General features: G+C 40.1%; 1 protein-coding gene across 13 annotated transcripts in view; it reads left to right on the top strand.

Annotated features, from left to right (window-relative positions):
* LOC131137737 (focal adhesion kinase 1-like) overlaps positions 1-21,838 on the top strand; it is an 82,344-nt gene extending 60,506 nt beyond the window's left edge. For 11 of the 13 annotated variants that reach the window (XM_058086011.1, XM_058086010.1, XM_058086002.1 and 8 more), the window contains 11 exons: positions 719-830; positions 6,725-6,802; positions 7,700-7,888; positions 8,215-8,340; positions 11,060-11,122; positions 16,454-16,493; positions 16,750-16,853; positions 19,689-19,844; positions 19,923-20,003; positions 20,111-20,196; positions 21,577-21,838. In XM_058086011.1, the coding sequence (XP_057941994.1) occupies positions 719-830; positions 6,725-6,802; positions 7,700-7,888; positions 8,215-8,340; positions 11,060-11,122; positions 16,454-16,493; positions 16,750-16,853; positions 19,689-19,844; positions 19,923-20,003; positions 20,111-20,196; positions 21,577-21,703 (1,162 nt within the window). In that variant the 3' untranslated portion in view covers positions 21,704-21,838. Of the gene's footprint in view, positions 1-718; positions 831-3,233; positions 4,612-6,724; positions 6,803-7,699; positions 7,889-8,214; positions 8,341-11,059; positions 11,123-16,453; positions 16,494-16,749; positions 16,854-19,688; positions 19,845-19,922; positions 20,004-20,110; positions 20,197-21,576 lie in introns of those variants that run through there. The other 2 variants (XM_058086012.1, XM_058086014.1) reach the window with 2 other exon arrangements.
* Positions 21,839-22,294: the final 456 nt, after the last annotated feature.

Here is a 22,294-nt window from a genome sequence, read left to right on the forward strand (position 1 = left end):
CACAGGGAATAGGTTAGTAAGAACCTAAATAGCTTTTTACACACGGTATATTTGTGAAGCTGGAATCAATTGCTTTTCATGTACTCATTACAGTGTGAAGGCACTGGTTGGTTATTAGTGTAATGTAATGACACTAGCATTTCTCAGAGACCATTTTTACTGCCGCGTCGTCATGTAATCATGAAAACGGTCTGTTAAAGAAGTGTTGGAGCATATCTTCAAGTAATTTACAAAATACGAGTAATAAGGTAGTCCGAGTGCTTTAAAAGTCCTGATTAATTGAGATGCCATTATGCTTTTCATTGTTTTGGAGGGATTGAATTACACCTGGGCGGCACGGCGGTCTAGAGGTTAGCGCGCAGACCTCACAGCTAGGAGACCAGGGTTCAATTCCACCCTCGGCCATCTCTGTGTGCGGAGTTTGCATGTTCTCCCCGTGCATGCGTGGGTTTTCTCCAAATTGTCCATAGGTATGAATGTGAGTGTGAATGGTTGTTTGTCTATATGTGCCCTGTGATTGGCTGGCCACCAGTCCAGGGTGTACCTCTCGCCCAAAGACAGCTGGGATAGGCTCCAGCACCCCCGCGACCCTTGTGAGGAAAAAGCGGTAGAAAATGAATGAATGAATGAATGAATTACACCTGAGCTACAATATACAAGCTGCTCTTATCATGCAGTAGAAAGCCTATAATACTTGTGTTTTTACCTCCTTTTGCAGTACCATACTAGAGGAAGAGAAGGTCCAGCAGAAGGAGAGGAACAGGATGGAGATGAGGAGGCAGGTCACCGTTTCTTGGGACTCGGGCGGGTCTGATGAAGCACCACCAAAAGTAAGACCACTTTACTATTCTTTACGTTGACTCAATATTTTATGTTGGTATATTTTGCATGGTTCCCCATGTGCCCATCGTTCACCGTAAATATTGTTATTCAGCTTTAATACTATAATGCCCTACTTACATGCTTTCTATGAGTCAGAAAGTCCCACCCACCCCCCCACTGCTTGTTTCCCCAGCTGCTGGCTACTTTATCCCTGCTTACAGCCATCGTCCCCCTCCTGTTAACATCTGTTACGTCGCTCCCCCTCATTGCTACTTAATACAAAGACCTGCAGTATGTCATGGAAAACATGACATTTAATGTTTGTTTGTCAAAGGTCCCATAGAATACTTTTTCAACAAGTAGTGCATTGAAAGTGTGTTGGCCAGAATGCTTTTTTTTTTTTTATTTATTCTTCTTTTTTAAGCTTTTAAAGTTCACGCTGATAAAGGTTCACGCTATTCATAGAATTATGCACCGACTCTCACAGTGGGGATGGCTAAAGTCAAATGAGGTGAATCTCTTTTTACACTTGGATGGCGGTTTTTACCACCTTTAAACGAAAAGATCATCATGTCTTTTTGTGTTTTTGTTTTTACTTTTTACAGAGGTTAGCTTCTTTTTACTCTTGCACAACTGTGAATCGGCACATTTGAATGACAGCTGCGTGACGATATATAGTGTTGAATATGTTTTTAATACTATTGGAGCCCTCTTTATATGAAATAACACCCCTATAGTCTATAATATTGTAGCCATATTAAGACAAGAGTGGGCAACCTGTAACCTGTGGGCCACATCAGCCTGGCCAACCTTCTTTTTTTTTTTTTTTTGCTGGAATTTAAACAGTTTAAAAGTGCTTTGAGCAAGCCTTCTGGCAAGCCGTTTTGTGTATCTGTAGCTTTAATGCTAATGAGCTGCCCAGGCCTGTCTCTGATCCAAGAGGCATTATTATGCGACTTTATCCACTACGTAAACATTGTAACGCAGCACTTGTCAAACGTAATATATACGTACACATATATCAGATACAACAATGTAACAGTAAGCAGTGGGGACACACATTAGCAACACTAACATGAGCTACAGTGCTACCTTCATTTTAGCAGCAACGCCATGCTTGGAAGTCATGATGTCTTTAAAAACCGAAGATGATTAATTAATCAAATTAATCTCTTTTAAAAGAGAGGTCCAGTGAGCTCCGGTTATAGCAGCACAGTTGGGTGAATCCTCCAACAAAATCATTCATTCATTTTCTGCCGCTTATCCTTATGGCGGTCGTGGGGGGTGCTGGAGCCTATCCCAGTTATCTTTGGTACACCCTGGACTGGTGGCCAGCCAATCACAGGGCACATATAGACAAACAACCATTCACACTCACATTCATACCTATGGACAATTTGGAGTCGCTAATTAACCTAGCATGTTTTTGGAATGTGGGAGGAAACCGGAGTACCCGGAGGAAAACCCACGCATGCACGGGGAGAACATGGAATTGAACCCTGGTCTCCTGGCTGTGAGGTCTGCCTGCTAACCACTCCTTCACCGTGTAGCCCCCATGTTTGTTTTTCTTTTCCCCCCCTTGTACATCATGCTGCTTTGATCGCAACTGTAGTCCTGCACGGTGGCTTGTATGATGAGTCACTGGACGCAGTCTGCAATACTACTGTTAATCCCTGGTCTTCCGCTGTGTTTATTGGCCTGAAATTGATCGTAATTCATTTGGCGAGAGCATTTGTCAACCTCTCCGTCGCAGACTCGCGCATACGTGGCTTGTTCTCATTGAGCTATTTGGTTTTGCGACTGTATGGTTTCATAAATAGCTAATGTGTATGCTGCTAATGTTAGCTGTGACTGCACTCACGACTGGTTGCTTTGATGTCATGGGCTAAACTTAGCAAACTCCTTACAAAGAAGGCATACTGTATACTGTAGCTCTTCCTTTATCAAAGGTCCCTTTGGGGCGTTGTTGGGTTCCTCCATTTTCATGTCTCCTCTCCGCTACTCGCCTTGCCCTCCCAACTACAAAGGGAGCCTATCAGCTTATACTAAACAAGCTCAAACACAATGACCAATGTATTTCACCCCCTGCAACTCAAACACACGAAATCCAATGCATAAAAACAGATTTTACAAAAAGGCAATTTGCATACAGAAACAGTGAAATTAGGGAATAAGAATTACCAGTAGATAAACTGTTTTTTTGTGGAACTTCAACAGGCCTGTGATTGTATTATTAGTATTAGAGAATCCTACACTGGCGCAGTTCTGTTAAAAGTTGCCTATTCCGAGATGTTGGAAATAGTTAAAAAGTCTCCAATAACTATATAATTTCTGTATATGGCATGTAACCTCCTTTCCAAATTCCTTATTATTTGCATTTTCTACCGTTTTTCTTTCTATTGTGTTTGCAGCCCAGTCGCCGTCCCTCCCTGCAGCCCACCGTCAGTCTGGACTGTCTGTCCGCTTCCTCTCCTCACCATTGCCATCAAAACCAGCGTATTGCCTCACAGCTTTCCCTCTGCATAGGAAACCCTCCTCCTTCATCTCCTTGCACACTTTCTCCCATGTCATCTTCTCTCCTTTATTCCCCTCATTGTTCCCCTTTTCCCTCTCACTCACCTCTTTTTCAGAGCAAAACTTATCACAGTTGCTATTTCTCTCAGCACCACACAAACCCAAAGTCCAGCTTCCACCTCCAGTGTCATGCTGACTTTTGTTCTGACAGCTGTGCCCTTAAAACCAATCCCCCTACTGACGACCACCTACAATGTTTGGCCCAGTCCAAACCAAATAGCCCACTTTCTTTACTTAGACACATAAATCCCCTCCCTTCCCAACCCAGTCCGAATTCTCCGAGTTGCATCCTGTCCGATACCTGTGACCTCACCTTCCAGAACGGCAATGTTGAGACAAATTCCAAACTTCAAGCCTCTCTGTTGTCCAGCTGCCAAGCTAATCCCTCAAGGACATTGCCACCCCCTCATGCTCTTTCACGCTCCGACCAGCTATTCCCGATGCCCTCTGGTTATACTCGGCCGACAATCCCTCCCTTTCCACCCAATCAAAGCACTGACCTCCCTTTAACCGTCTACATGCCTTGTCCCAGCTCCTGCACTCATTCCCCTCACAGACCGTTAAAGGCAGGTGACATCATTTTTCAGTAACGTGCATTTAATAACTACTTACTTACTTACTAATAAGAATGCATTACATCGTGTTGCAACATTCTTTTTTCTGCTCCTCTTTTGTCAGTTATACTCGAAATTAGCCTCTGAACCAATCCTTAAACTGAGTTAAAAATGACAACATTTTCTTATCGTTTTTCCCCAAAGAGACATCACAATACATAAACATATAACATTGGAGCCATAATTACTTTAACCTTTCACAACTTCCATAACCCAATATTGTCTGTGTTGCTATGGTAATTACTATGCAACACTTGTATAAATATATACAAGTAAATTTTTTTTTTCATATTAAAATTAACAAAGCATTATTAGAGCCCTGTAGACATGACAAAACACTATATATATAGACTATAGTCACATTTATACTCTTTATAGACCAGGGGGTCTCAAACTCAATTTACTTGGGGGCCACTGGAGCTCGGGTCTGGGTGAGACTGGGCCACATAAAAAAAAAACAAAAAAAACGCATTTATTAAAAACGGAAAAATATACAAACTTTTTCAGTGCTTTGGTTCCGATTTTCTACAATAAAAGCTCTGATAAATCATTCCACTGTTCTCAAATGTCTTAATTTTTATTTTTCTGCACAAAATAAGATGAAAAATAAATGAACAAATCAAGAATAAAGAAAATCAATGAATCAGTAATAAATAAATATAATAATAATAATAATAATAATAAAACGGTAAATAATAAAAACTTAAGAAACCACATATAGTTGGTGGGTAGACAAATTATTTTTTCAGATTAAAATGAACAAAGCATTATTAGAGCCCTGTAGACATGACAAAACACGACTATAGTCACATTTATACTCTTTTATTTACAACATATTGCGCAACTGCAGGGTCTTGAGACACATGCTAACTCGCAAACTAGATATCTAGCGACCTAAACGGTAGCCTCCAAGTTATTTCCTTTAAACTTAAATCGCCAAAAACGTACCACTTCCACACGGATAGGGAGGATAACTATTAACAGTTATTTAACCTTTAACATGAACATTAATCAAACGTAATAATTTTTTCTGGGTACATGATACCATACAGCATCCATATCAAACTTGCGCGGGCCGCACTAACATTAAACGGGCCTCAAACTAGTGTCCTGCGGGCCACATTTGGCCTGCGGGCTGCGTGTTTGAGACCCCTGATGTAGACATTGTACCTGTAAAATGGACCTCCAAAACCCAAGGTTTAAGATGAAACAGATTCTGTAATTGATTTATTTATTTTGGTTATGTCGGAATATCCACATTTAAGGGAGCCCGACCAAGAATGTTGCAACTTTGTTTCCTCGTGGAGTAACTTTGAAAGATTTCTTGCCCACACCAGCATGACTGTACAGTCAGCTTTACCAGCATGTTGTTGACTGACCTTCGTTGTGTTTCATGTCATGTCGGCTATTTTCTTTTGTCTGCGTCAGGATTTGTGTTGATGTGTCCTTAGATTATCACAGCCTATGTTTAGCTTGGTCAGGACGCCTGTCCAAACCCTTATTCCACTGGCCTTACAAACATAGAACCATGCGCTATGTTTTATGACTGAACCACAAAACAAGCAAGCAACTACGACTCCCTTAACATTTCCTGGGAAATTTCTCTTTAGTATTATATCAGCAATAAAAACAAATAATTTCAAGGTACTTATGTGTACCACTTAAAGCACATTCATTCATTCATTTTCTACCTCTTTTTCCTCACGTCGCGGGGGTGCTGGAGCCTATCCCAGCTGTCTTCGGGCGAGAGGCGGGGTACACCCTGGACTGGTGGCCAGCCAATCACAGGGCACATATAGACAAACAACCATTCACACTCACATTCATACCTATGGACAATTTGGAGTCGCCAATTAACCTAGCATGTTTTTGGAATGTGGGAGGAAACCGGAGTACCCGGAGAAAACCCACCCAACATGCAAACTCCACACAGAGATGGCCGAGGGTGGAATCGAACCCTGGTCTCCTAGCTGTGAGGTCTGCGCGCCAACCACTCGACTGCCGTGCCGCCCACTTAAAGCACATATTCAGTTTTGGCTATCGTTAATCACATCACATTTCAAAAATATTTTTACAGCCACAATCCAGACTGGTTCTAAGTCTCTATGACATGTTTTTGTGGCGGTACTGTTTTTCCATGTCAGCACTGCACTTTCAACTTTATGGTGATGGATTGTGTCTGTGTGCGAGGCAATGAATTGTCCTACAGATCTTATGATTTCTAAAGTCATGGCATGGAAGGGGTCGGAATGGGGACACAGAGACTGTAATGCATCCAAAAGTGATTGGGGTGAGGTTTTTGATGCATGGAAAAGCATTTAATAAAGGCACATTCGATTAAGTATATTAAGGTATATCATTTAAATGTCTCTTGTAAGGGAGGCGTCCAGCAAAACATCTTCTGGTTTCAGGCACTCATACCACCAGAAGATGGTGCACTTTAGCAAATCTAACATTTTAGGATCCTGTATCATATCATCTTTTCACACTGTGACTTGCTTCACTCACACTGCAACTTTGAATCACGATATCAAACCTAACCAGTAATCCTATCGCTAAGTCGTTAATGGTTTTTATTTGTTGTTTGTCTCAGTTTTACAGCTAACAGCCACACAAACTGGGAGCAAGTTGTGTCGTGGTCTATAGTGAGACAATAGATCAAAAATAATTGTAACATTGATGTTGTCTCCTTTTGTCTCTTTCTCTGGCTACAGCCGAGCAGACCAGGTTACCCCAGTCCGCGCTCCAGTGAAGGGTATTACCCCAGTCCCCAGCACCCCGGACACTACCAGGTATGTTTCCACAATAGCCAAGTTTTTCTCTTTCCGAATGGAATCTTTGCGAATGACCTTTCCGAAAGCAATGGTATACATGTAAAGGAATATTCCAATGGCGTGTCTACATGCGCCGCTATAATCAACCAGAATAGTCAATGGGGCATGCGCAGTAAAGCGTAAACACCAACATCACGTGATACCGACTTCCTCCAGTTTTTCTTTCACTTGTTGGAATAACTCCGTATTGCCAGTTTTTCCTTCGTCCAGTCTTGAAATTTAGTTTGAATCAAAAACAAACTTTCCGCAGCAGTCCAGTGCCGATTGCTCGCCTCCATTTTTAAGACCGAAGAACGTCTGGAGCTGCGTGTTACGTCATATCTCATCATTCGCTGAAAGAACGCACCCGGGAACAGGAAAAGATAAAGTTCAATCTTGCTAATATTTTATAATTAAGCTCGGCACATGTTTTATATAGATATGTATTTTCTTTTTTAATAAAACTGGACTTGTGAATGGCGTATAGAAGGGTTTAGATTCTGTTCCACAGATGGCGCTAATGCACACGAAAGCTGCTTGCCAACCGCCAATAAACAACAGAAGAAGAAAGAACGCAGTCTGACAACTTTCCGTTTGAGCGGGTACAAGATACCTCAATCGGATTGGGGAAAGGAATATTCCACCCCTGTGAATCCCATTATATATTCATTCGGATTAGCACTTTTCTTTCGGAATGAGGTGTATACAAAGGTTACATTCTTTCTGTTTGAAAATCATCCAAAATCATCCAAAATGGGTGGTGCCGAGAGGGACAGCTTTTGAAAAACGATGACCATGGATTAATCCGGATTAACACATACAATGCAGTACAATGTGTATTTTGAGTTGTCCAATATCCTTGTCCTTTTGTGTCAGATGGCAGGCTACCCCGGCCCTCACACCCTCCCCTCGGTGCCCAGCGCCCTCTACCCAGCGCCGGCCGCAATGCTGGACACCCATCACGCGCACACACATCCCCGCCACCACGTCCACGCGCACTCACACGTACAGCACCTCCCCCAGCCGCACGGACAGGACATGGCACACTGGGGATCGGCCATGGAGGTAGGAGACCAATTTCATCACGTTACTTCCACACCCTAGTGTAGTTTCTGGAGGTCCATCAAGCGAGAAAACAGAGCAATCTAAGCACTGATTCCCACAATCCATTGACATCCATGATTTTTTTCAGTGTGTCTGCCCATTTTGTTGCTCCTGCTTCTCATAAGTTGCTATCTGTGTTTGTGTCTCTTTGTGCATATTTGTTTTCTTCCATGTGTTGCTTTGTTGCATGTTTGGTGTTGTGCATCGTCTTTTGTTTGTGTGTTCGTGTTTTACGTTGGCTTTTTGTCTGTGCGTGCGCATGTGTGTGTGCGTGTATGTGTGTGTAGGACAGGGCAATAGACATGCAGCAGTGTGTAGGCCAACAGTGCCTGTTAATGGAGGAACAGCTGATGCTCCAACAGCAGCAGATGGAGGAGGATCAGAGGTGGCTGGAGCAGGAAGAAAGGCTGCTGGTAACACACTCAGCACACAGTATATATGATATTGCTTTTTGAAGCATTTTAATCATCTACTGTAACCTGATCTCATCATCTTTAACATATCCTGAGTGTGAGTGTGAACTTGACATATGTTATTGTCTGCATGGAATTTTTATTTTGCATTTTAGTTGTTCATTTTTATTTGATGCATGTTGTCATATCACAGACATTTTTTTCAATATAGTACCATTAACACACAGTTAAATTTGACATTTTTAATAGATACTAGAGATGACTATTCACTTAGAGATTTGTTCTGTTAAACTGTTATTTTCATTCCCATTTCAATATGAAACACGTGATGCCTTATTATTACAATTATTATACGGTATTGTTTTGTTAAATACTCTTAGGGATGCTGTGATTGTGATGAAGGGATAGATAGACTTTCATGTAATAATATCTATATTATTATAATTATTAGTATTATATATAATTATAATAGTTATATTAGAATAACTATTAAATATAATAAAAATACATTATAATATAATTATATTATTATTGTTATATTATAATATAAGTATATTATACTTATTATTATAATATATAATTATAATAATTATAATATAATTATGACCAGTCCAGGGTGTACCCCGCCGCTCAGACAGCTGGGATAGGCTCCAGCACCCCCCGCGACCCTCGTGCGGAAAAAGTGGTAGAAAATGAATAAATGAATGAATATTATAATAATTATTATATATAATAAAAAATACATTATAATACAATTATATTATTATTATATTATAATACAATTATATTATAATTATTATTATAATATATAATTATAAAAATTATAATATAATTATGACCAGTCCAGGGTGTACACCCCGTTCAGACAGCTGGGATAGGGTCCAGCACCCCCCGCGACCCTCGAGAGGATAAGCGGTAAAAAAATGAATGAATAATATAATAATATTATAATTATTTGTATTATAATAATCATTATATTATAATATAATTATAATATATAATTATAATATAATTATATTGTAATATATAATAATAATAATAGCAATAATAATAATGTTTATATCCGGCTGCTCATATACAGATAGCCACTCTTCCATGTCATGTTCTGTTGACAGTATTTTGGTGCAATTATTAAATGAATAAGCCCTTAGTTTTTTTGTTACCTAGCTGCAGTTAACATCTGTTACGTTCTGCTCACATCGGCCCCTCTTGTTTCGTTTAACAGCTCCAAATTGCTTCTAATTTGAGGCATTAAACGTTCACGAAACAAGACCATTGTTCACAAAGAACTACTTCACTAAATACATTAAAAGACACTAAACTCCTTGCCTTTTTCAGTATAGAACCTGCTGCACGCTGAAATATATATAATATGTTAGGCTGTTTTTTGTAGTTGTAGTTGAAATATGCATATTTAAGCAAATGTAAGATGTTTTTGCTTGAATTAAGCATTTTCAATCATAGATATGGCTAAATGAAAAAAAATAAGCATTGAAAAAATGCATTCAAAGACATTGGTGAATCGGTGTCAGTAATGTTGCTGTAATGATCAATGACACACACACCAGACTTGATCGCTGGAACAACAGGCTAGCTGAAACTCAACTCTGAACCCCTGACCGGGAACACGTTTATCGGAACCTAGACGATTTAAATGTCATTTTAAATGTCATATTTACTCGTATTATGTCTGCTACATTGGGTAATATGAGTGGAAAGGTGACTATAGGGTTGTTATTTCATATCTAGAGGGCTCTAATAATGTTAAAAATCACATTTAGTTCATAAACTGTTTTTCTATGCTTTACCTATGAAAATATCTCTTTTTTTTTTTAGAAGGAAAATTTAATTACAGTCTAACTGTCAGTCCTGAATCCTATTAATCGAGATAAACAGATTACTATGCATATGAGAACGATTTCCTGTGGGATGCAGAGTGTTTGCAGGCAGGTGTGGCCTGCGGGGAACACTAATGATAGTCCTCTACGATCTGACAGACCAGTCAACACACACAACCACTAACTGACAACTTGACTGAAACGTTGGGGAGGCAAATGTGTGTAGTTGGCAGGCTGCTTTCACAATGCAATACCTTCAAGGGAGGGGGTGAGAAAGAGAAGGAGGAGAAAGATTTCGGGGGGTAGAAAAGTGGTCGGCGTGACAGCTCATTGGCAGAATGCTCCATCTCTCCTCCCCTCTATGGGTCTCCTTCCCGTTCTCCGGGCTTTGGAGTCATGTGTACGGTTGCTGGAGGCAGCAGGGAAGATTTGGAGGAGTTGTCATCCGTGTGAATGAACTGGAATAAACTAAAACTGATCAAGCAACATAGATGAACTCAGTGGCAATGCTGGTCTTCAAGTCCTGCCTTGGACAGCTGGTAGGAAAACAGCGACTGATGGTGATGGGATCCTATATGTCTTTGTTGTTGTTGCAGTTGGGATTCAATCTGAGAAGTTGCAGGAAAAACTTTTGTGTGTATGTAGCATCTAAATTGGCATCCCTCTGCTTCCTACTGTGTGCGCTCCGCTTTGTTTTAAAGTCTGGTGCAAGTACTGTTTGCTTTGCAAGCTTCTCTATATTGTCTAAATTTCAGGTGAAACATGGTTAGACTGTCATTTACTATGAGTAACACTGTTTTAATTAATTGCACGACTGCTAATTTGGCGATGTGAATGATTTTTTTTCACATTTTTGTCATTTTTTTAATGTGTCTGTTTAGAAACCAGACACCAGAAGCTCTCGGGGGAGTCTGGACCGAGATGATGGAGGACTCCAGCCACCAGTAAGTCAGTCATGCTTTTGTTTTCTGTATCCATCATTATGTGGTGACGGCAACATGACAGCAGCAGGAAATAAGTCAATTGTGATAAGAGTTAGACAAGAGTCTTTAATGGATTGATGTAGTTTGAACTATACCTGCACACCAGTGTGAGTTCTTTCCATTGCTCTGCACACATTTTACATCCTTTTTGTAGGGAGAATATTGCTTTTTGTTATTATTTTTGTATTATTGTTAGTGTTATTGTGTTGCACTGATTTTGATCCCTAAGGGGACATTAGACTTTCTTTGCTGTATATTTATTCTAGCCTACTAACTGGAGTCGTTCGTTCAGGTTGGTCTCACTGCAAATTGGCCGCAGCGTGTGTTTATTTTGATTACAGCAAATGGGGGGGAGGGGTAATCCAGGAGGAGGAAGTGACCTGTTTGTGCTGGATTCAGCAATGAGGGGTCACTGGATTCCCACATCACCGCTGGTTATAAATAGAAAAGCATTGCACAAACCCTAAACAGCCATCCTTATGCTCCTCTCTTTCCCTTTCTGTGTAGCTGCCAGAAAAATATGCACTCTCATAAAGCGAACTTTACTGGGTTCTGCCCAAAACTGGCCACCTGTAATTACAAAAAGCAGTTAAAATACTTAGACTGTGAAGGATGGCGTCACAGGAAAATCCCATGTGGCGTTGCCTCACAGTGAAGCCATGTTCAAACCTGGAATTAATGTGCTCCTTGGGTGATGAGATCACGAGTAGACACAGTGGGAGATTCTACCTTTTTTTAATAAGCCTTTTAGCTGAGTGAATGTAAATTCAACTAGGTTTATTTTTATATAACTGGACAAAACACAACAAGAAAGTTAAAGTTCTTAACTTACTACCTTTATATTACATACAGTACAAGTTAGCATGGCATATTACTACTGTATTTTCTGGACTATAAGTCGCTCCGGAGTATAAGTCGCACAAGGCCAAAAATGCATAATTAGGTAGAAAAAAAACATACATAAGTCGCATTTTTTGCAGGTCATTTATTTTACAAACTACCATATTTTCCGGACTATAAGTCGCACTTTTTTTCATTGGTTGGCTGTTCCTGTGACTTATACTCCAGAGCGACTTATAAATGAAAAAAACTGTTTATGTTACATAAACACTGGACACCTTTTCTGTTCATGTTTATTTTTATATAACTGGACAAAACACAACAAGAAAGTTAAAGTTCTTAACTTACTGCCTTTATATTACATACAGTACAAGTTATCATGGCATATTACTACTGTATTTTCTGGTCTATAAGTCGCTCCGGAGTATAAGTTGCACAAGGTCAAAAATGCATAATTAGGTAGAAAAAAACATACATAAGTCGCATTTTTTGCAGGTCATTTATTTTGCAAAATGACCCTATTTTCCGGACTATAAGTCGCACTTGTTTTCATAGGTTGGCTGTTCCTGCGACTTATACTCCAGAGCGACTTATAAATGAAAAAACTGTTTATGTTACATAAACACTGGACACCTTTTCTGTTCATGTTTATTTTTTGTGTAGCTGAATAAGCATTGTGTTAGCATATCTTACACCTATTCAGCCTGTTCTCGATTCTTTTATTAATGTTAGAACTTGCCTTCCAAGAGGATGAAATGTCTGTTTTGGTCAAGTACCATATTTTCTGGACTATAAGTCACTCCGGAGTATAAGTCGCAAAAATGCATAATTAGGTAGAAAAAAACACAAGTTGCACTGGAGTATAAGTCGCATTTTTTGCGATTAATTTATTTTCCAAAATACTTGACCAAAACAGACATTACGTCCTCTTGGAAGGCAAGTTCTAACATTAATAAAAGAGTAGAGAACAGGCTGAATAGGTGTAAGATATGCTAACACAATGCTTATTCAGCTACACAAAAAATAAACATGAACAGAAAAGGTGTCCAGTGTTTATGTTACATAAACACTTTTTTCATTTATAAGTCGCTCTGGAGTATAAGTCACAGGAACAGCCAACCTATGAAAACAAGTGCGACTTATAGTCCGGAAAATATGGTAGTTTCTAAAATAAATGACCCGCAAAAAATGCTACTCCAGTGCGACTTATGTATGTTTTTTTTCTACGTAATTACAGTGAAGAAAATAAGTATTTGAACACCCTGCTATTTTGCTATTTCTCCCACTTAGAAATCATGGAGGGGTCTGAAATTTTCATCGTAGGTGCATGTCCACTGTGAGAGAGATAAACTAAAAAGAAAAATCCAGAAATCACAATGCATGATTTTTTAACAATTTATTTGTGTGATACAGCTGCAAATAAGTATTTGAACACCTGAGAAAATGAATGTTAATATTTGGTACAGTAGCCTTTGTTTGCTATTACAGAGGTCAAACGTTTCCTGTAGTTTTTCACCAGGTTTGCACACACTGCAGGAGGGATCTTGGCCCACTCCTCCACACAGATCTTCTCTAGATCAGTCAGGTTTCTGGGCTGTCGCTGAGAAACACGGAGTTTGAGCTCCCTCCAAAGATTTTCGATTGGGTTCAGGTCTGGAGACTGGCTGGGCCATGCTAGAACCTTGATATGCTTCTTACGGAGCCACTCCTTGGTTTTCCTGGCTGTGTGCTTCGGGTCGTTGTCGTGTTGGAAGACCCAGCCACGACCCATCTTCAATGCTCTGACAGAGGGAAGGAGGTTGTTCCCCAAAATCTCACAATACACGGCCCCAGTCATCCTCTCTTTAATGCAGTGCACTCGTCCTGTCCCATGTGCAGAAAAACACCCCCAAAGCATGATGCTACCACCCCCATGCTTCACAGTAGGGATGGTGTTCTTCGGATTGTACTCTTCATTCTTCTTCCTCCAAACACGCTTATTGGAATTATGACCAAAAAGTTCTATTTTGGTCTCATCTGACCATAAAACTTTCTCCCATGACTCCTCTGTATCATCCAAATGGTCATATGCAAACTTAAGACGGGCCTTGACATGTGCTGGTTTAAGCAGGGGAACCTTTCGTGCCATGCATGATTTCACATCATGACGTCTTAGTGTATTACCTACAGTAACCTTGGAAACGGTGGTCCCAGCTCTTTTCAGTCCTGTCGTGTAGTTCTGGGCTGATTCCTCACCTTTCTTAGAATCATTGAGACCCCACGAGGTGATATCTTGCATGGGGCTCCACTCCGATTGAGATTGACCGTCATGTTTAGCTTCTTCCATTTTCTAATGATAGCTCCAACAGTGGACCTTTTTTCACCAAGCTGCTTGGTAATTGCTCCGTAGCCCTTTCCAGCCTTGTGGAGGTGTACAATTTTGTCTCTGGTGTCTTTGGACAGCTCTTTGGTCTTCGCCATGTTACAAGTTAAAGTCTTACTGATTGTATGGGGTGGACAGGTGTCTTTATGCAGCTAACGACCTCAAACAGGTGCATCTGATTCAGGATGATACATGGAGTGCAGGTGGACTTCTAATGGGCAGACTAACAGGTCTTTCAGGGTCAGAATTCTAGATGATACACAGGTGTTCAAATACTTATTTGCAGCTGTATCACACAAATAAATTGTTAAAAAATCATGCATTGTGATTTCTGGATTTTTCTTTTTAGTTTATCTCTCTCACAGTGGACATGCACCTACGATGAAAATTTCAGACCCCTCCATGATTTCTAAGTGGGAGAAATAGCAAAATAGCAGGGTGTTCAAATACTTATTTTCTTCACTGTATGTATTTATGGCCTTGTACGACTTATACTCCGGAGCGGCTTATAGTCCAGAAAATACGGTAGTAATATGCCATGCTAACTTGTACTGTATGTAATATAAAGGCAGTAAGTTAAGAACTTTAACTTTCTTGTTGTGTTTGTCCAGTTGGTAACTGTTACATTTGTTCACTTCCTGCTTTCCGTAATACAGTTTATTGTTTTATTAAGAGCAGTAAGCTAGCGTACGTAAGAACTCAACATGGGCAAAATATCATTTTTTTCTTTAATTTCGAAGATTTATGTCTTTTTTTTTGTTCTATTGAACAAAAAAAGTCTGTACCAACTTCCGAACTGTTGCCGAATGTAGGACGACCCTGAATATGAGACTTCAAATCCTTTTTAAATCAGTGAAATAACTTCATTCATTCATTAATTATCATCACGAGTGTCGCGGCCATGCTGGAGCCCATCCCAGCTGTTTTCGGGGGGGATACGCAATAAAGTAGCTCAATTCAATTTCATTGCATTTTATTTATGTAATGCCAAATCACAACAAACGTGACCCATGACAGTACAAAAAAAGTGATGCTCTTTGGCTTGGTTTCGTAGACCCAGATGGCCCCTGTGCCACACTTGGGACACCTGTGCATGTTTTTGTCAGGAAGCCTAGTGTGTCCAAGCTCTGCCTTGTTGGCAGTGTTGGTCGAGGGCTGGGTTGCATTGGCGAGGGGTTTTTACGTCTTTCAGACATGCATTGTATGCCGTTATGGAGGTGAAGAGAGTTGGCCTAACAACACAGATATTTCTGTCTGTCTAATTCATCACACAGCCTGACGTCCTCCTCCTCCTCCTCCTCCTCTCATAGAATGTGATTTGTGGTGGGAAAAATCTCCCTCCCATATATGTGTGTCAGTGTGGGGTGGTGCGTACAATGCAGTTCAATATTTTGGGGTGCCTGTGGTTTGTCAACCACACGAGACTCCCACTGCAGCCACACTTTGTGAACTATTCTTCTGTTGTCTCACATGACAAAATTAAAACAAATTAACATTATAACACGCGGCCCGCGGGCCACATGTGGCCCGCAGGACACTAGTTTGATGCCCCCGCCTTGTTAGTGCGGCCCGCACAAGTTTGATATGGATGCTGTATGGTATCATGTACCCAGAAAAAATTATTACGTTTGATTAATGTTCATGTTAAAGGTTAAATAACTGTTAATAGTTATCCTCCCTATCCGTGTGGAAGTGGTAAGTTTTTGGCTATTTAAGTTTAAAGGAAACAACTTGAAGGCTACCGTTTAGGTCGCTTTTTAGCTGTGAGGTCTGCACACAAACCACTCCCCCACCGTGCAGCCCAGCTGGCAGCATGAGGAAATTAAATTTGCACCATGTTTGCCTTGCAAGAAATTTAGTTTCCAGGGTTCTCTGCTGTGTTTTGCTGCATGAGTCACAACAGAATAGACCACACATACTGCTGCAACTAGAAGACAGCGTGCCGTGTGATTTGAACATGAAGTGGAATTCTCTCCTTTTCTTAGAAGCATCGTCTCGCCTGTAAAAAAAAAAAAAAAAATGTTTAATTTCCTCTCAAGCTTCTACTTATGTGCTAACCCAAAGTATTGTTGATGTGTTTGTTTGTGCAGACGGGAAACCAACACATATACCAGCCCGTTGGCAAAGCAGGTAATAGCCAGGCCCTAACCTTGAAATTACAGTCCCACCAACCACAGTTTTTTTCCTCTTTCCATTTCAACTCCAAAGTCTGTATTTAAGTGCATAACTCTTTAAGTTGCTTTATACAGATATAGATTATGTCTTCATGCAGCAGGCAATGTTTTTATCATGCATCTTTCCTAAACGCTGTTACCTTATTATTGCAATCTGATTTTATTTTTAAATGACCTCCCGATTTTATATAACTAACGAGATGTTCCTGCAGAGCTTGTGGCCCCACCAAAGAAACCCCCTCGGCCCGGGGCCCAGAGCCAAGGGAGCAGTCTGGCCGGTCTGAACACTGCAGACAGTTACAATGATGGACTGAAGGTACACACAAATGTATAGAAACGCCATGACGATTACAGCCCATCCATCACTTGGACATCACCTGCTAACAGCAGCAACCATGTCTCAATAATTTACACACACAGTGCATGTTTTTCAAGTTTGAGCAATAATAATGTCCTGTTTTGGTTTGGCTGCTCCCCCCCCTTTCTCCCTCTTTTTCCTCCTCCTTCTCCTGCACTCTGCCTTACTGTTTGACCCCCCCAGCCCTGGCGGGTAAGCAGCACACTAAGTCTTCATTTTTGCACTCCTCTTCCATGAGTTCCTTTTTTTTTTCTCACCCGCGCTTCCCTGTTAATACCACATTTCCCCCCCTAAAGCGAACATTTCCTAACCAATATTAACTTTTGCCATCAATATGCAATTCTAATTACACAGCTGTCTATGTTGCTTTGTAAAATATTAGTCACAGTCCAACATAGTATATGCCCACATTCTGTCTCCTTTTACAAGGTGGAATTTAATAGCATATCTGTTTTCTATTTTTGAACATATTTCAGGGAACAGGATGCATAATAAAGAGGGTATATTGCATTACAGGACAGTATATTAGTACAGCAAGATACTCACACCAACATTATGAATACATTAAAACACCATAGAGTACAATATTGCATATAAGTGTTAAAAGAGCACATGTAATGCAGACAACAGCAGGTTTGTTGGTGAAATATTTACATTTGGAGGACATTTCCAGTAGAAGTAGCAATTACTTTATATACAGTATATCTCTGGCAGTGTCGTAGAGCCATCTAGTGGCTGTAGGAAATGTCTGCATTTACTAATATAAGGGGATGCAGTACTGGGGACTGACAAGTCATCAACACTAACAATTATCATTTCCATTAATTTCATCTCTTCCTCATCAATTACCTCCACCAAGGGTTAATTACGTTGTGATTTGTTGTGTCCTACTTGTTGTTTTTGGGTTGACAGGATTACCAAAAACTACACACTGCTGTGTTGCAATCCATGATGCCAACTTTTCAGCATGAGAAGATGCTACTGGCTGTTCTAGAAGTCGCTCAGCGACAGTCAAAGTGCTCCCTTCATATTGTTAGCTATTGAGGACCTTTTTAAAGGAGCGCAATTGAGTGACGGATAACAGATGATGTTGTTTATCCTATGGTTCTTTTGGTGAATAGATGTAATAGTAACTGCTTTAGCAACTACTTACATTTAGCCAAAGAATTGTAAGATAATCCGCTTCATATTACAAATAAAAAGTAGCAACAGACCACCCCCGTGGCATCCCGGCTCGCATTTTCATTTTCGATGCACAGAGCTCCACATCATGCTTTCAGTGTGCTGCGGAAGCTGACTGGACACTGCCTGATTGTGACTGCAGTTGGGCAGGGTGGACCAGTGAGAACACAAAATGCTGTACAATAGCAGAAAAAAACTCCAATGATGCCAGAAAAACACTCGTCCCTTTTGAGAAAATATATCACATGGCAGGTTGGAATGTCGCCATATTTCGTGACAAAATGGCCAAGTTGGCAAAACCAACAGGACGGATATCGCCTCTTCAGTCATTCGAAATCATTAGAGAGGTGGTTTGATGATAATAGATTGTCCTTGAACCTAAGTAAAACTAAAATCATGCTGTTTGGTAACAGCAGAAAGGACACGTACAAGCAAATACAAATAGACGGTGTAGACATTGAAAGGGTGAAGGAAAATACATTTCTGGGGATCACAATAGATGAAAATATGAGCTGGAAACCTCATATTACAAATATACAACATAAGGTGGCCAGAAATATTTCAATATTGAACAAAGCTAAATTTGTTCTCAATCAGAAATCACTCCACACTCTTTATTGCTCTCTGGTTCTACCATATCTTACTTATTGTGTGGAAATATGGGCTAATAACTATAAAAGCAATCTTCACTCGCTAAATGTACTGCAAAAAAAAAGTCAGTAAGGATAATTCATAATGCCGCCTACAGAGAACATACTAACTCCTTATTTCTAAAATCACTAATACTTCAACTTGCTGATATAGTTCATCTTCAAACAGCTAAAATAATGCATAAGGCTAAAAATAACCAATTAGCTAAAAATGTCATCCAATACTTCTCTACAAGAGAGGAGAAATATGATCTCAGGGAAGAAGTACATTTGAAACACTTCTATGCTAGGACTACGTTATGCTCGCCATAGCATTTCAGTATGTGGAATCAAACTATGGAATGGATTGAGTAAGACCCTCAAACAATGCACAACGATGAGCCAATTCAAGAAACAATACAAGCAGTTGATGTTTGCTAAATACAAGGATGAAGAGTCTTGAACCAGTCATGATGTGCTATACATATCACTATATTGACACTTACTATGGTAACCATTATTATTATATTATTATTGGATGGTCATATCACCTCATATGTACTTCGATAAAATGACAAAAAATTACAAAAAAAACCCTTCAACTATATTAGGAAAGCAGGAAGTGAACAAATGTAACAGTTACTGATTGTAAAAGTACCAGATGGAGGGGTAGGATTTAATAAGCTTTGCTTCTTCCTACTCCTTTTGGACATGTGGAACTGTGAACTGATTATGGGATGCATTCAATTGTAATCTGAAATAAAACCATTACCATTACCATTCTTTTAATCCAACAAGTCAGATGGACAAATTGTTCAGCCTTGGTGGAGGTCTGCAGGTCTTCTAGTTTTCATCCCATATTTTTACCATTGTAGTTTCTTGTATAGTTTAGTACTTTTAGTACTGAATCATTTATTCACGTACGTCTCATCACTATTATGACTTTCTTTCCTCATCGATGTTTGTACTTGACTTCACTCAGCTGCAGCCCCAAGAGATCAGCCCGCCTCCCACCGCCAACCTGGACCGCTCCAACGACAAGGTGTATGAGAACGTAACAGGATTAGTTAAAGCTGTGATTGAGATGTCGAGTAAGATTCAGCCAGCTCCTCCAGAGGAGTACGTTCCCATGGTCAAGGTAAGAAAGTCTTTTTTTTTTTTTTTTTTAAATCCCGGTTTATTCTCTTTGTCGTGACAATTATCCCGTTTTTTTCAGGATGTGGGCCTTGCATTGAGGACTTTGTTGGCCACCGTAGACGAGACGCTACCGCAACTTCCTGCCAGCACACACAGAGAGGTGACTCACACACTCACACTTAGCACGTACAGTACATGCAGCGACACAACCCTCATATCATTCTTATAATGGGAATGATAATCGATTATTTTTCCTTTTTTTTGCAGATTGAAATGGCGCAAAAGCTTTTGAATTCTGACTTGGCAGAACTCATTGGAAAAATGAAGTTAGCGCAGCAGTATGTCATGACCAGGTAGGGCCTACACCAGTGTAGCACGCCATGACACCTCCTCCAAATGCACCACGCTCCACACAGCGACAAAGTTTGCTAGCTCAATGTGTCTCAGGTCTGGAATGATTAGCATAGCATTTAGCCAAATGTCTTGAAATGTCCCACACAGTCGCCATGTTTGTTTACAAGTGAGCTCAGGTGTAGTTGCCAAAAAGGAGCACTTGATTTGCTCGTGCTAACCCACCTACGGCACTGTATGGGTCATCTTGCCTCTTTGACACTTTTTTTTTTATAGGTTATCGGAACTAATTAATTGATTTATATGGTAATGTAATGGTTTTATTTCATTTGAACATGCATCAGATTACAATTGAATGCATCCCATAATCAGTTCACAGTTCCACATGTCCAAAAGGAGTAGGAAGAAGCAAAGCTTATTAAATCCTACCCCTCCATCTGGTACTTTTACAATCAGTAACTGTTACATTTGTTCACTTCCTGATTTCATAATATATAATTATTTATTTATTTTTAAAATTTTTAAATTTTTAAAAAAAAAATTATTTTTTGTCACATACCGAAGTAGGAGGTGATATGAGCATCCAATGACATAATGGGTACCATAGTAAGTGTCAATATAGTGATATGTATAGCACATCATGACTGGTTCAAGACTCTTCATCCTTGTATTTAGCAAACATCAACTGCTTGTATTGTTTCTTGAATTGGCTCATCGTTGTGCATTGTTTGAGGGTCTTACTCAATCCATTCCATAGTTTGATTCCACATACTGAAATGCTATGGCTAGCATAACGTAGTCCTAGCATAGAAGTGTTTCAAATGTACTTCTTCCCTGAGATCATATTTCTCCTCTCTTGTAGAGAAGTATTGGATGACATTTTTAGCTAATTGGTTATTTTTAGCCTTTATTATTTTACTTTATTATTTTGCATTATTTTAGCTGTTTGAAGATGAACTATATCAGCAAGTTGAAGTCTTAGTGATATTAGAAATAAGGAGTTAGTATGTTCTCTGTAGGCGGCATTATGAATTATCCTTACTGACCTTTTTTTGCAGTACATTTAGCGAGTGAAGATTGCTTTTATAGTTATTAGCCCATATTTCCACACAATAAGTAAGATATGGTAGAACCAGAGAGCAATAAAGAGTGTGGAGTGATTTCTGATTGAGAACAAATTTAGCTTTGTTCAATATTGAAATATTTCTGGCCACCTTATGTTGTATATTTGTAATATGAGGTTACCAGCTCATATTTTCATCTATTGTGATCCCCAGAAATGTATTTTCCTTCACTCTTTCAATGTCTACATTGATGGGTATGATGTCATAATTCTTCATTATCATGCATTTCTAATCTTTTTTTCAATCTATTGTGTCCAGTCTTCAACAGGACTATAAAAAACAGATGTTAACTGCGGCTCATGCCCTCGCCGTGGATGCTAAGAATCTGCTGGATGTCATCGACCAATCCCGGCTCAAGATGATGGCCCAGTCCCGCCCACATTAGCCATCAAGTCAGAGGGGGACACACATACAAGTGCTGATCATGGACTCTAGTGGGAGATCTTGGAGGCCTGATATCCTGAGATGATCCCTCATTTCTTTCTGCACCACTGTGATGTTTTGTTTTTTTTTTTTTTTTTTAAAGAACAGAGCAAAAACAGTTCCTGAATCAGGGATTTGGCAGCTTTGCTCTCTTGTGGACTAGACTGATGATGAGGAAGCCCCGTGCCGTTGCAAAAGTGGCGGAATAAGCCAAGCCATGTGACTCTTTCAGTTGCGTCGTGTCTGCACGAATCAGGACCGCACACACAAAGGAGAGACTCCGGCATGACAGAGGACTTGGTACCTCACCCCCCCCCCCCCCCCCCCCGCCCCCCTCAAGCGGGTTTTATTTATAGCATCCAGAAACTCCACACAATGAGACACACGAAGGAGAGACACGAAAAAGAAAAAAAAAACTGTCTTCCTTTTTCATTTGATTTCATTGTCACCACTTCCTGTCGTCTTCCTCTCTCAGCTCCTTTCTGAGCGGGCTTCAAAGACTCGAAATATGAAGAATCCACCTCGTGAGGGGTTTTTGTTGTCACACAGTCTT

This window comes from Doryrhamphus excisus, chromosome 10 (genome assembly GCF_030265055.1).
Source record: "Doryrhamphus excisus isolate RoL2022-K1 chromosome 10, RoL_Dexc_1.0, whole genome shotgun sequence".
In the NCBI taxonomy this organism is placed as follows: Eukaryota; Metazoa; Chordata; class Actinopteri; order Syngnathiformes; family Syngnathidae; genus Doryrhamphus; species Doryrhamphus excisus.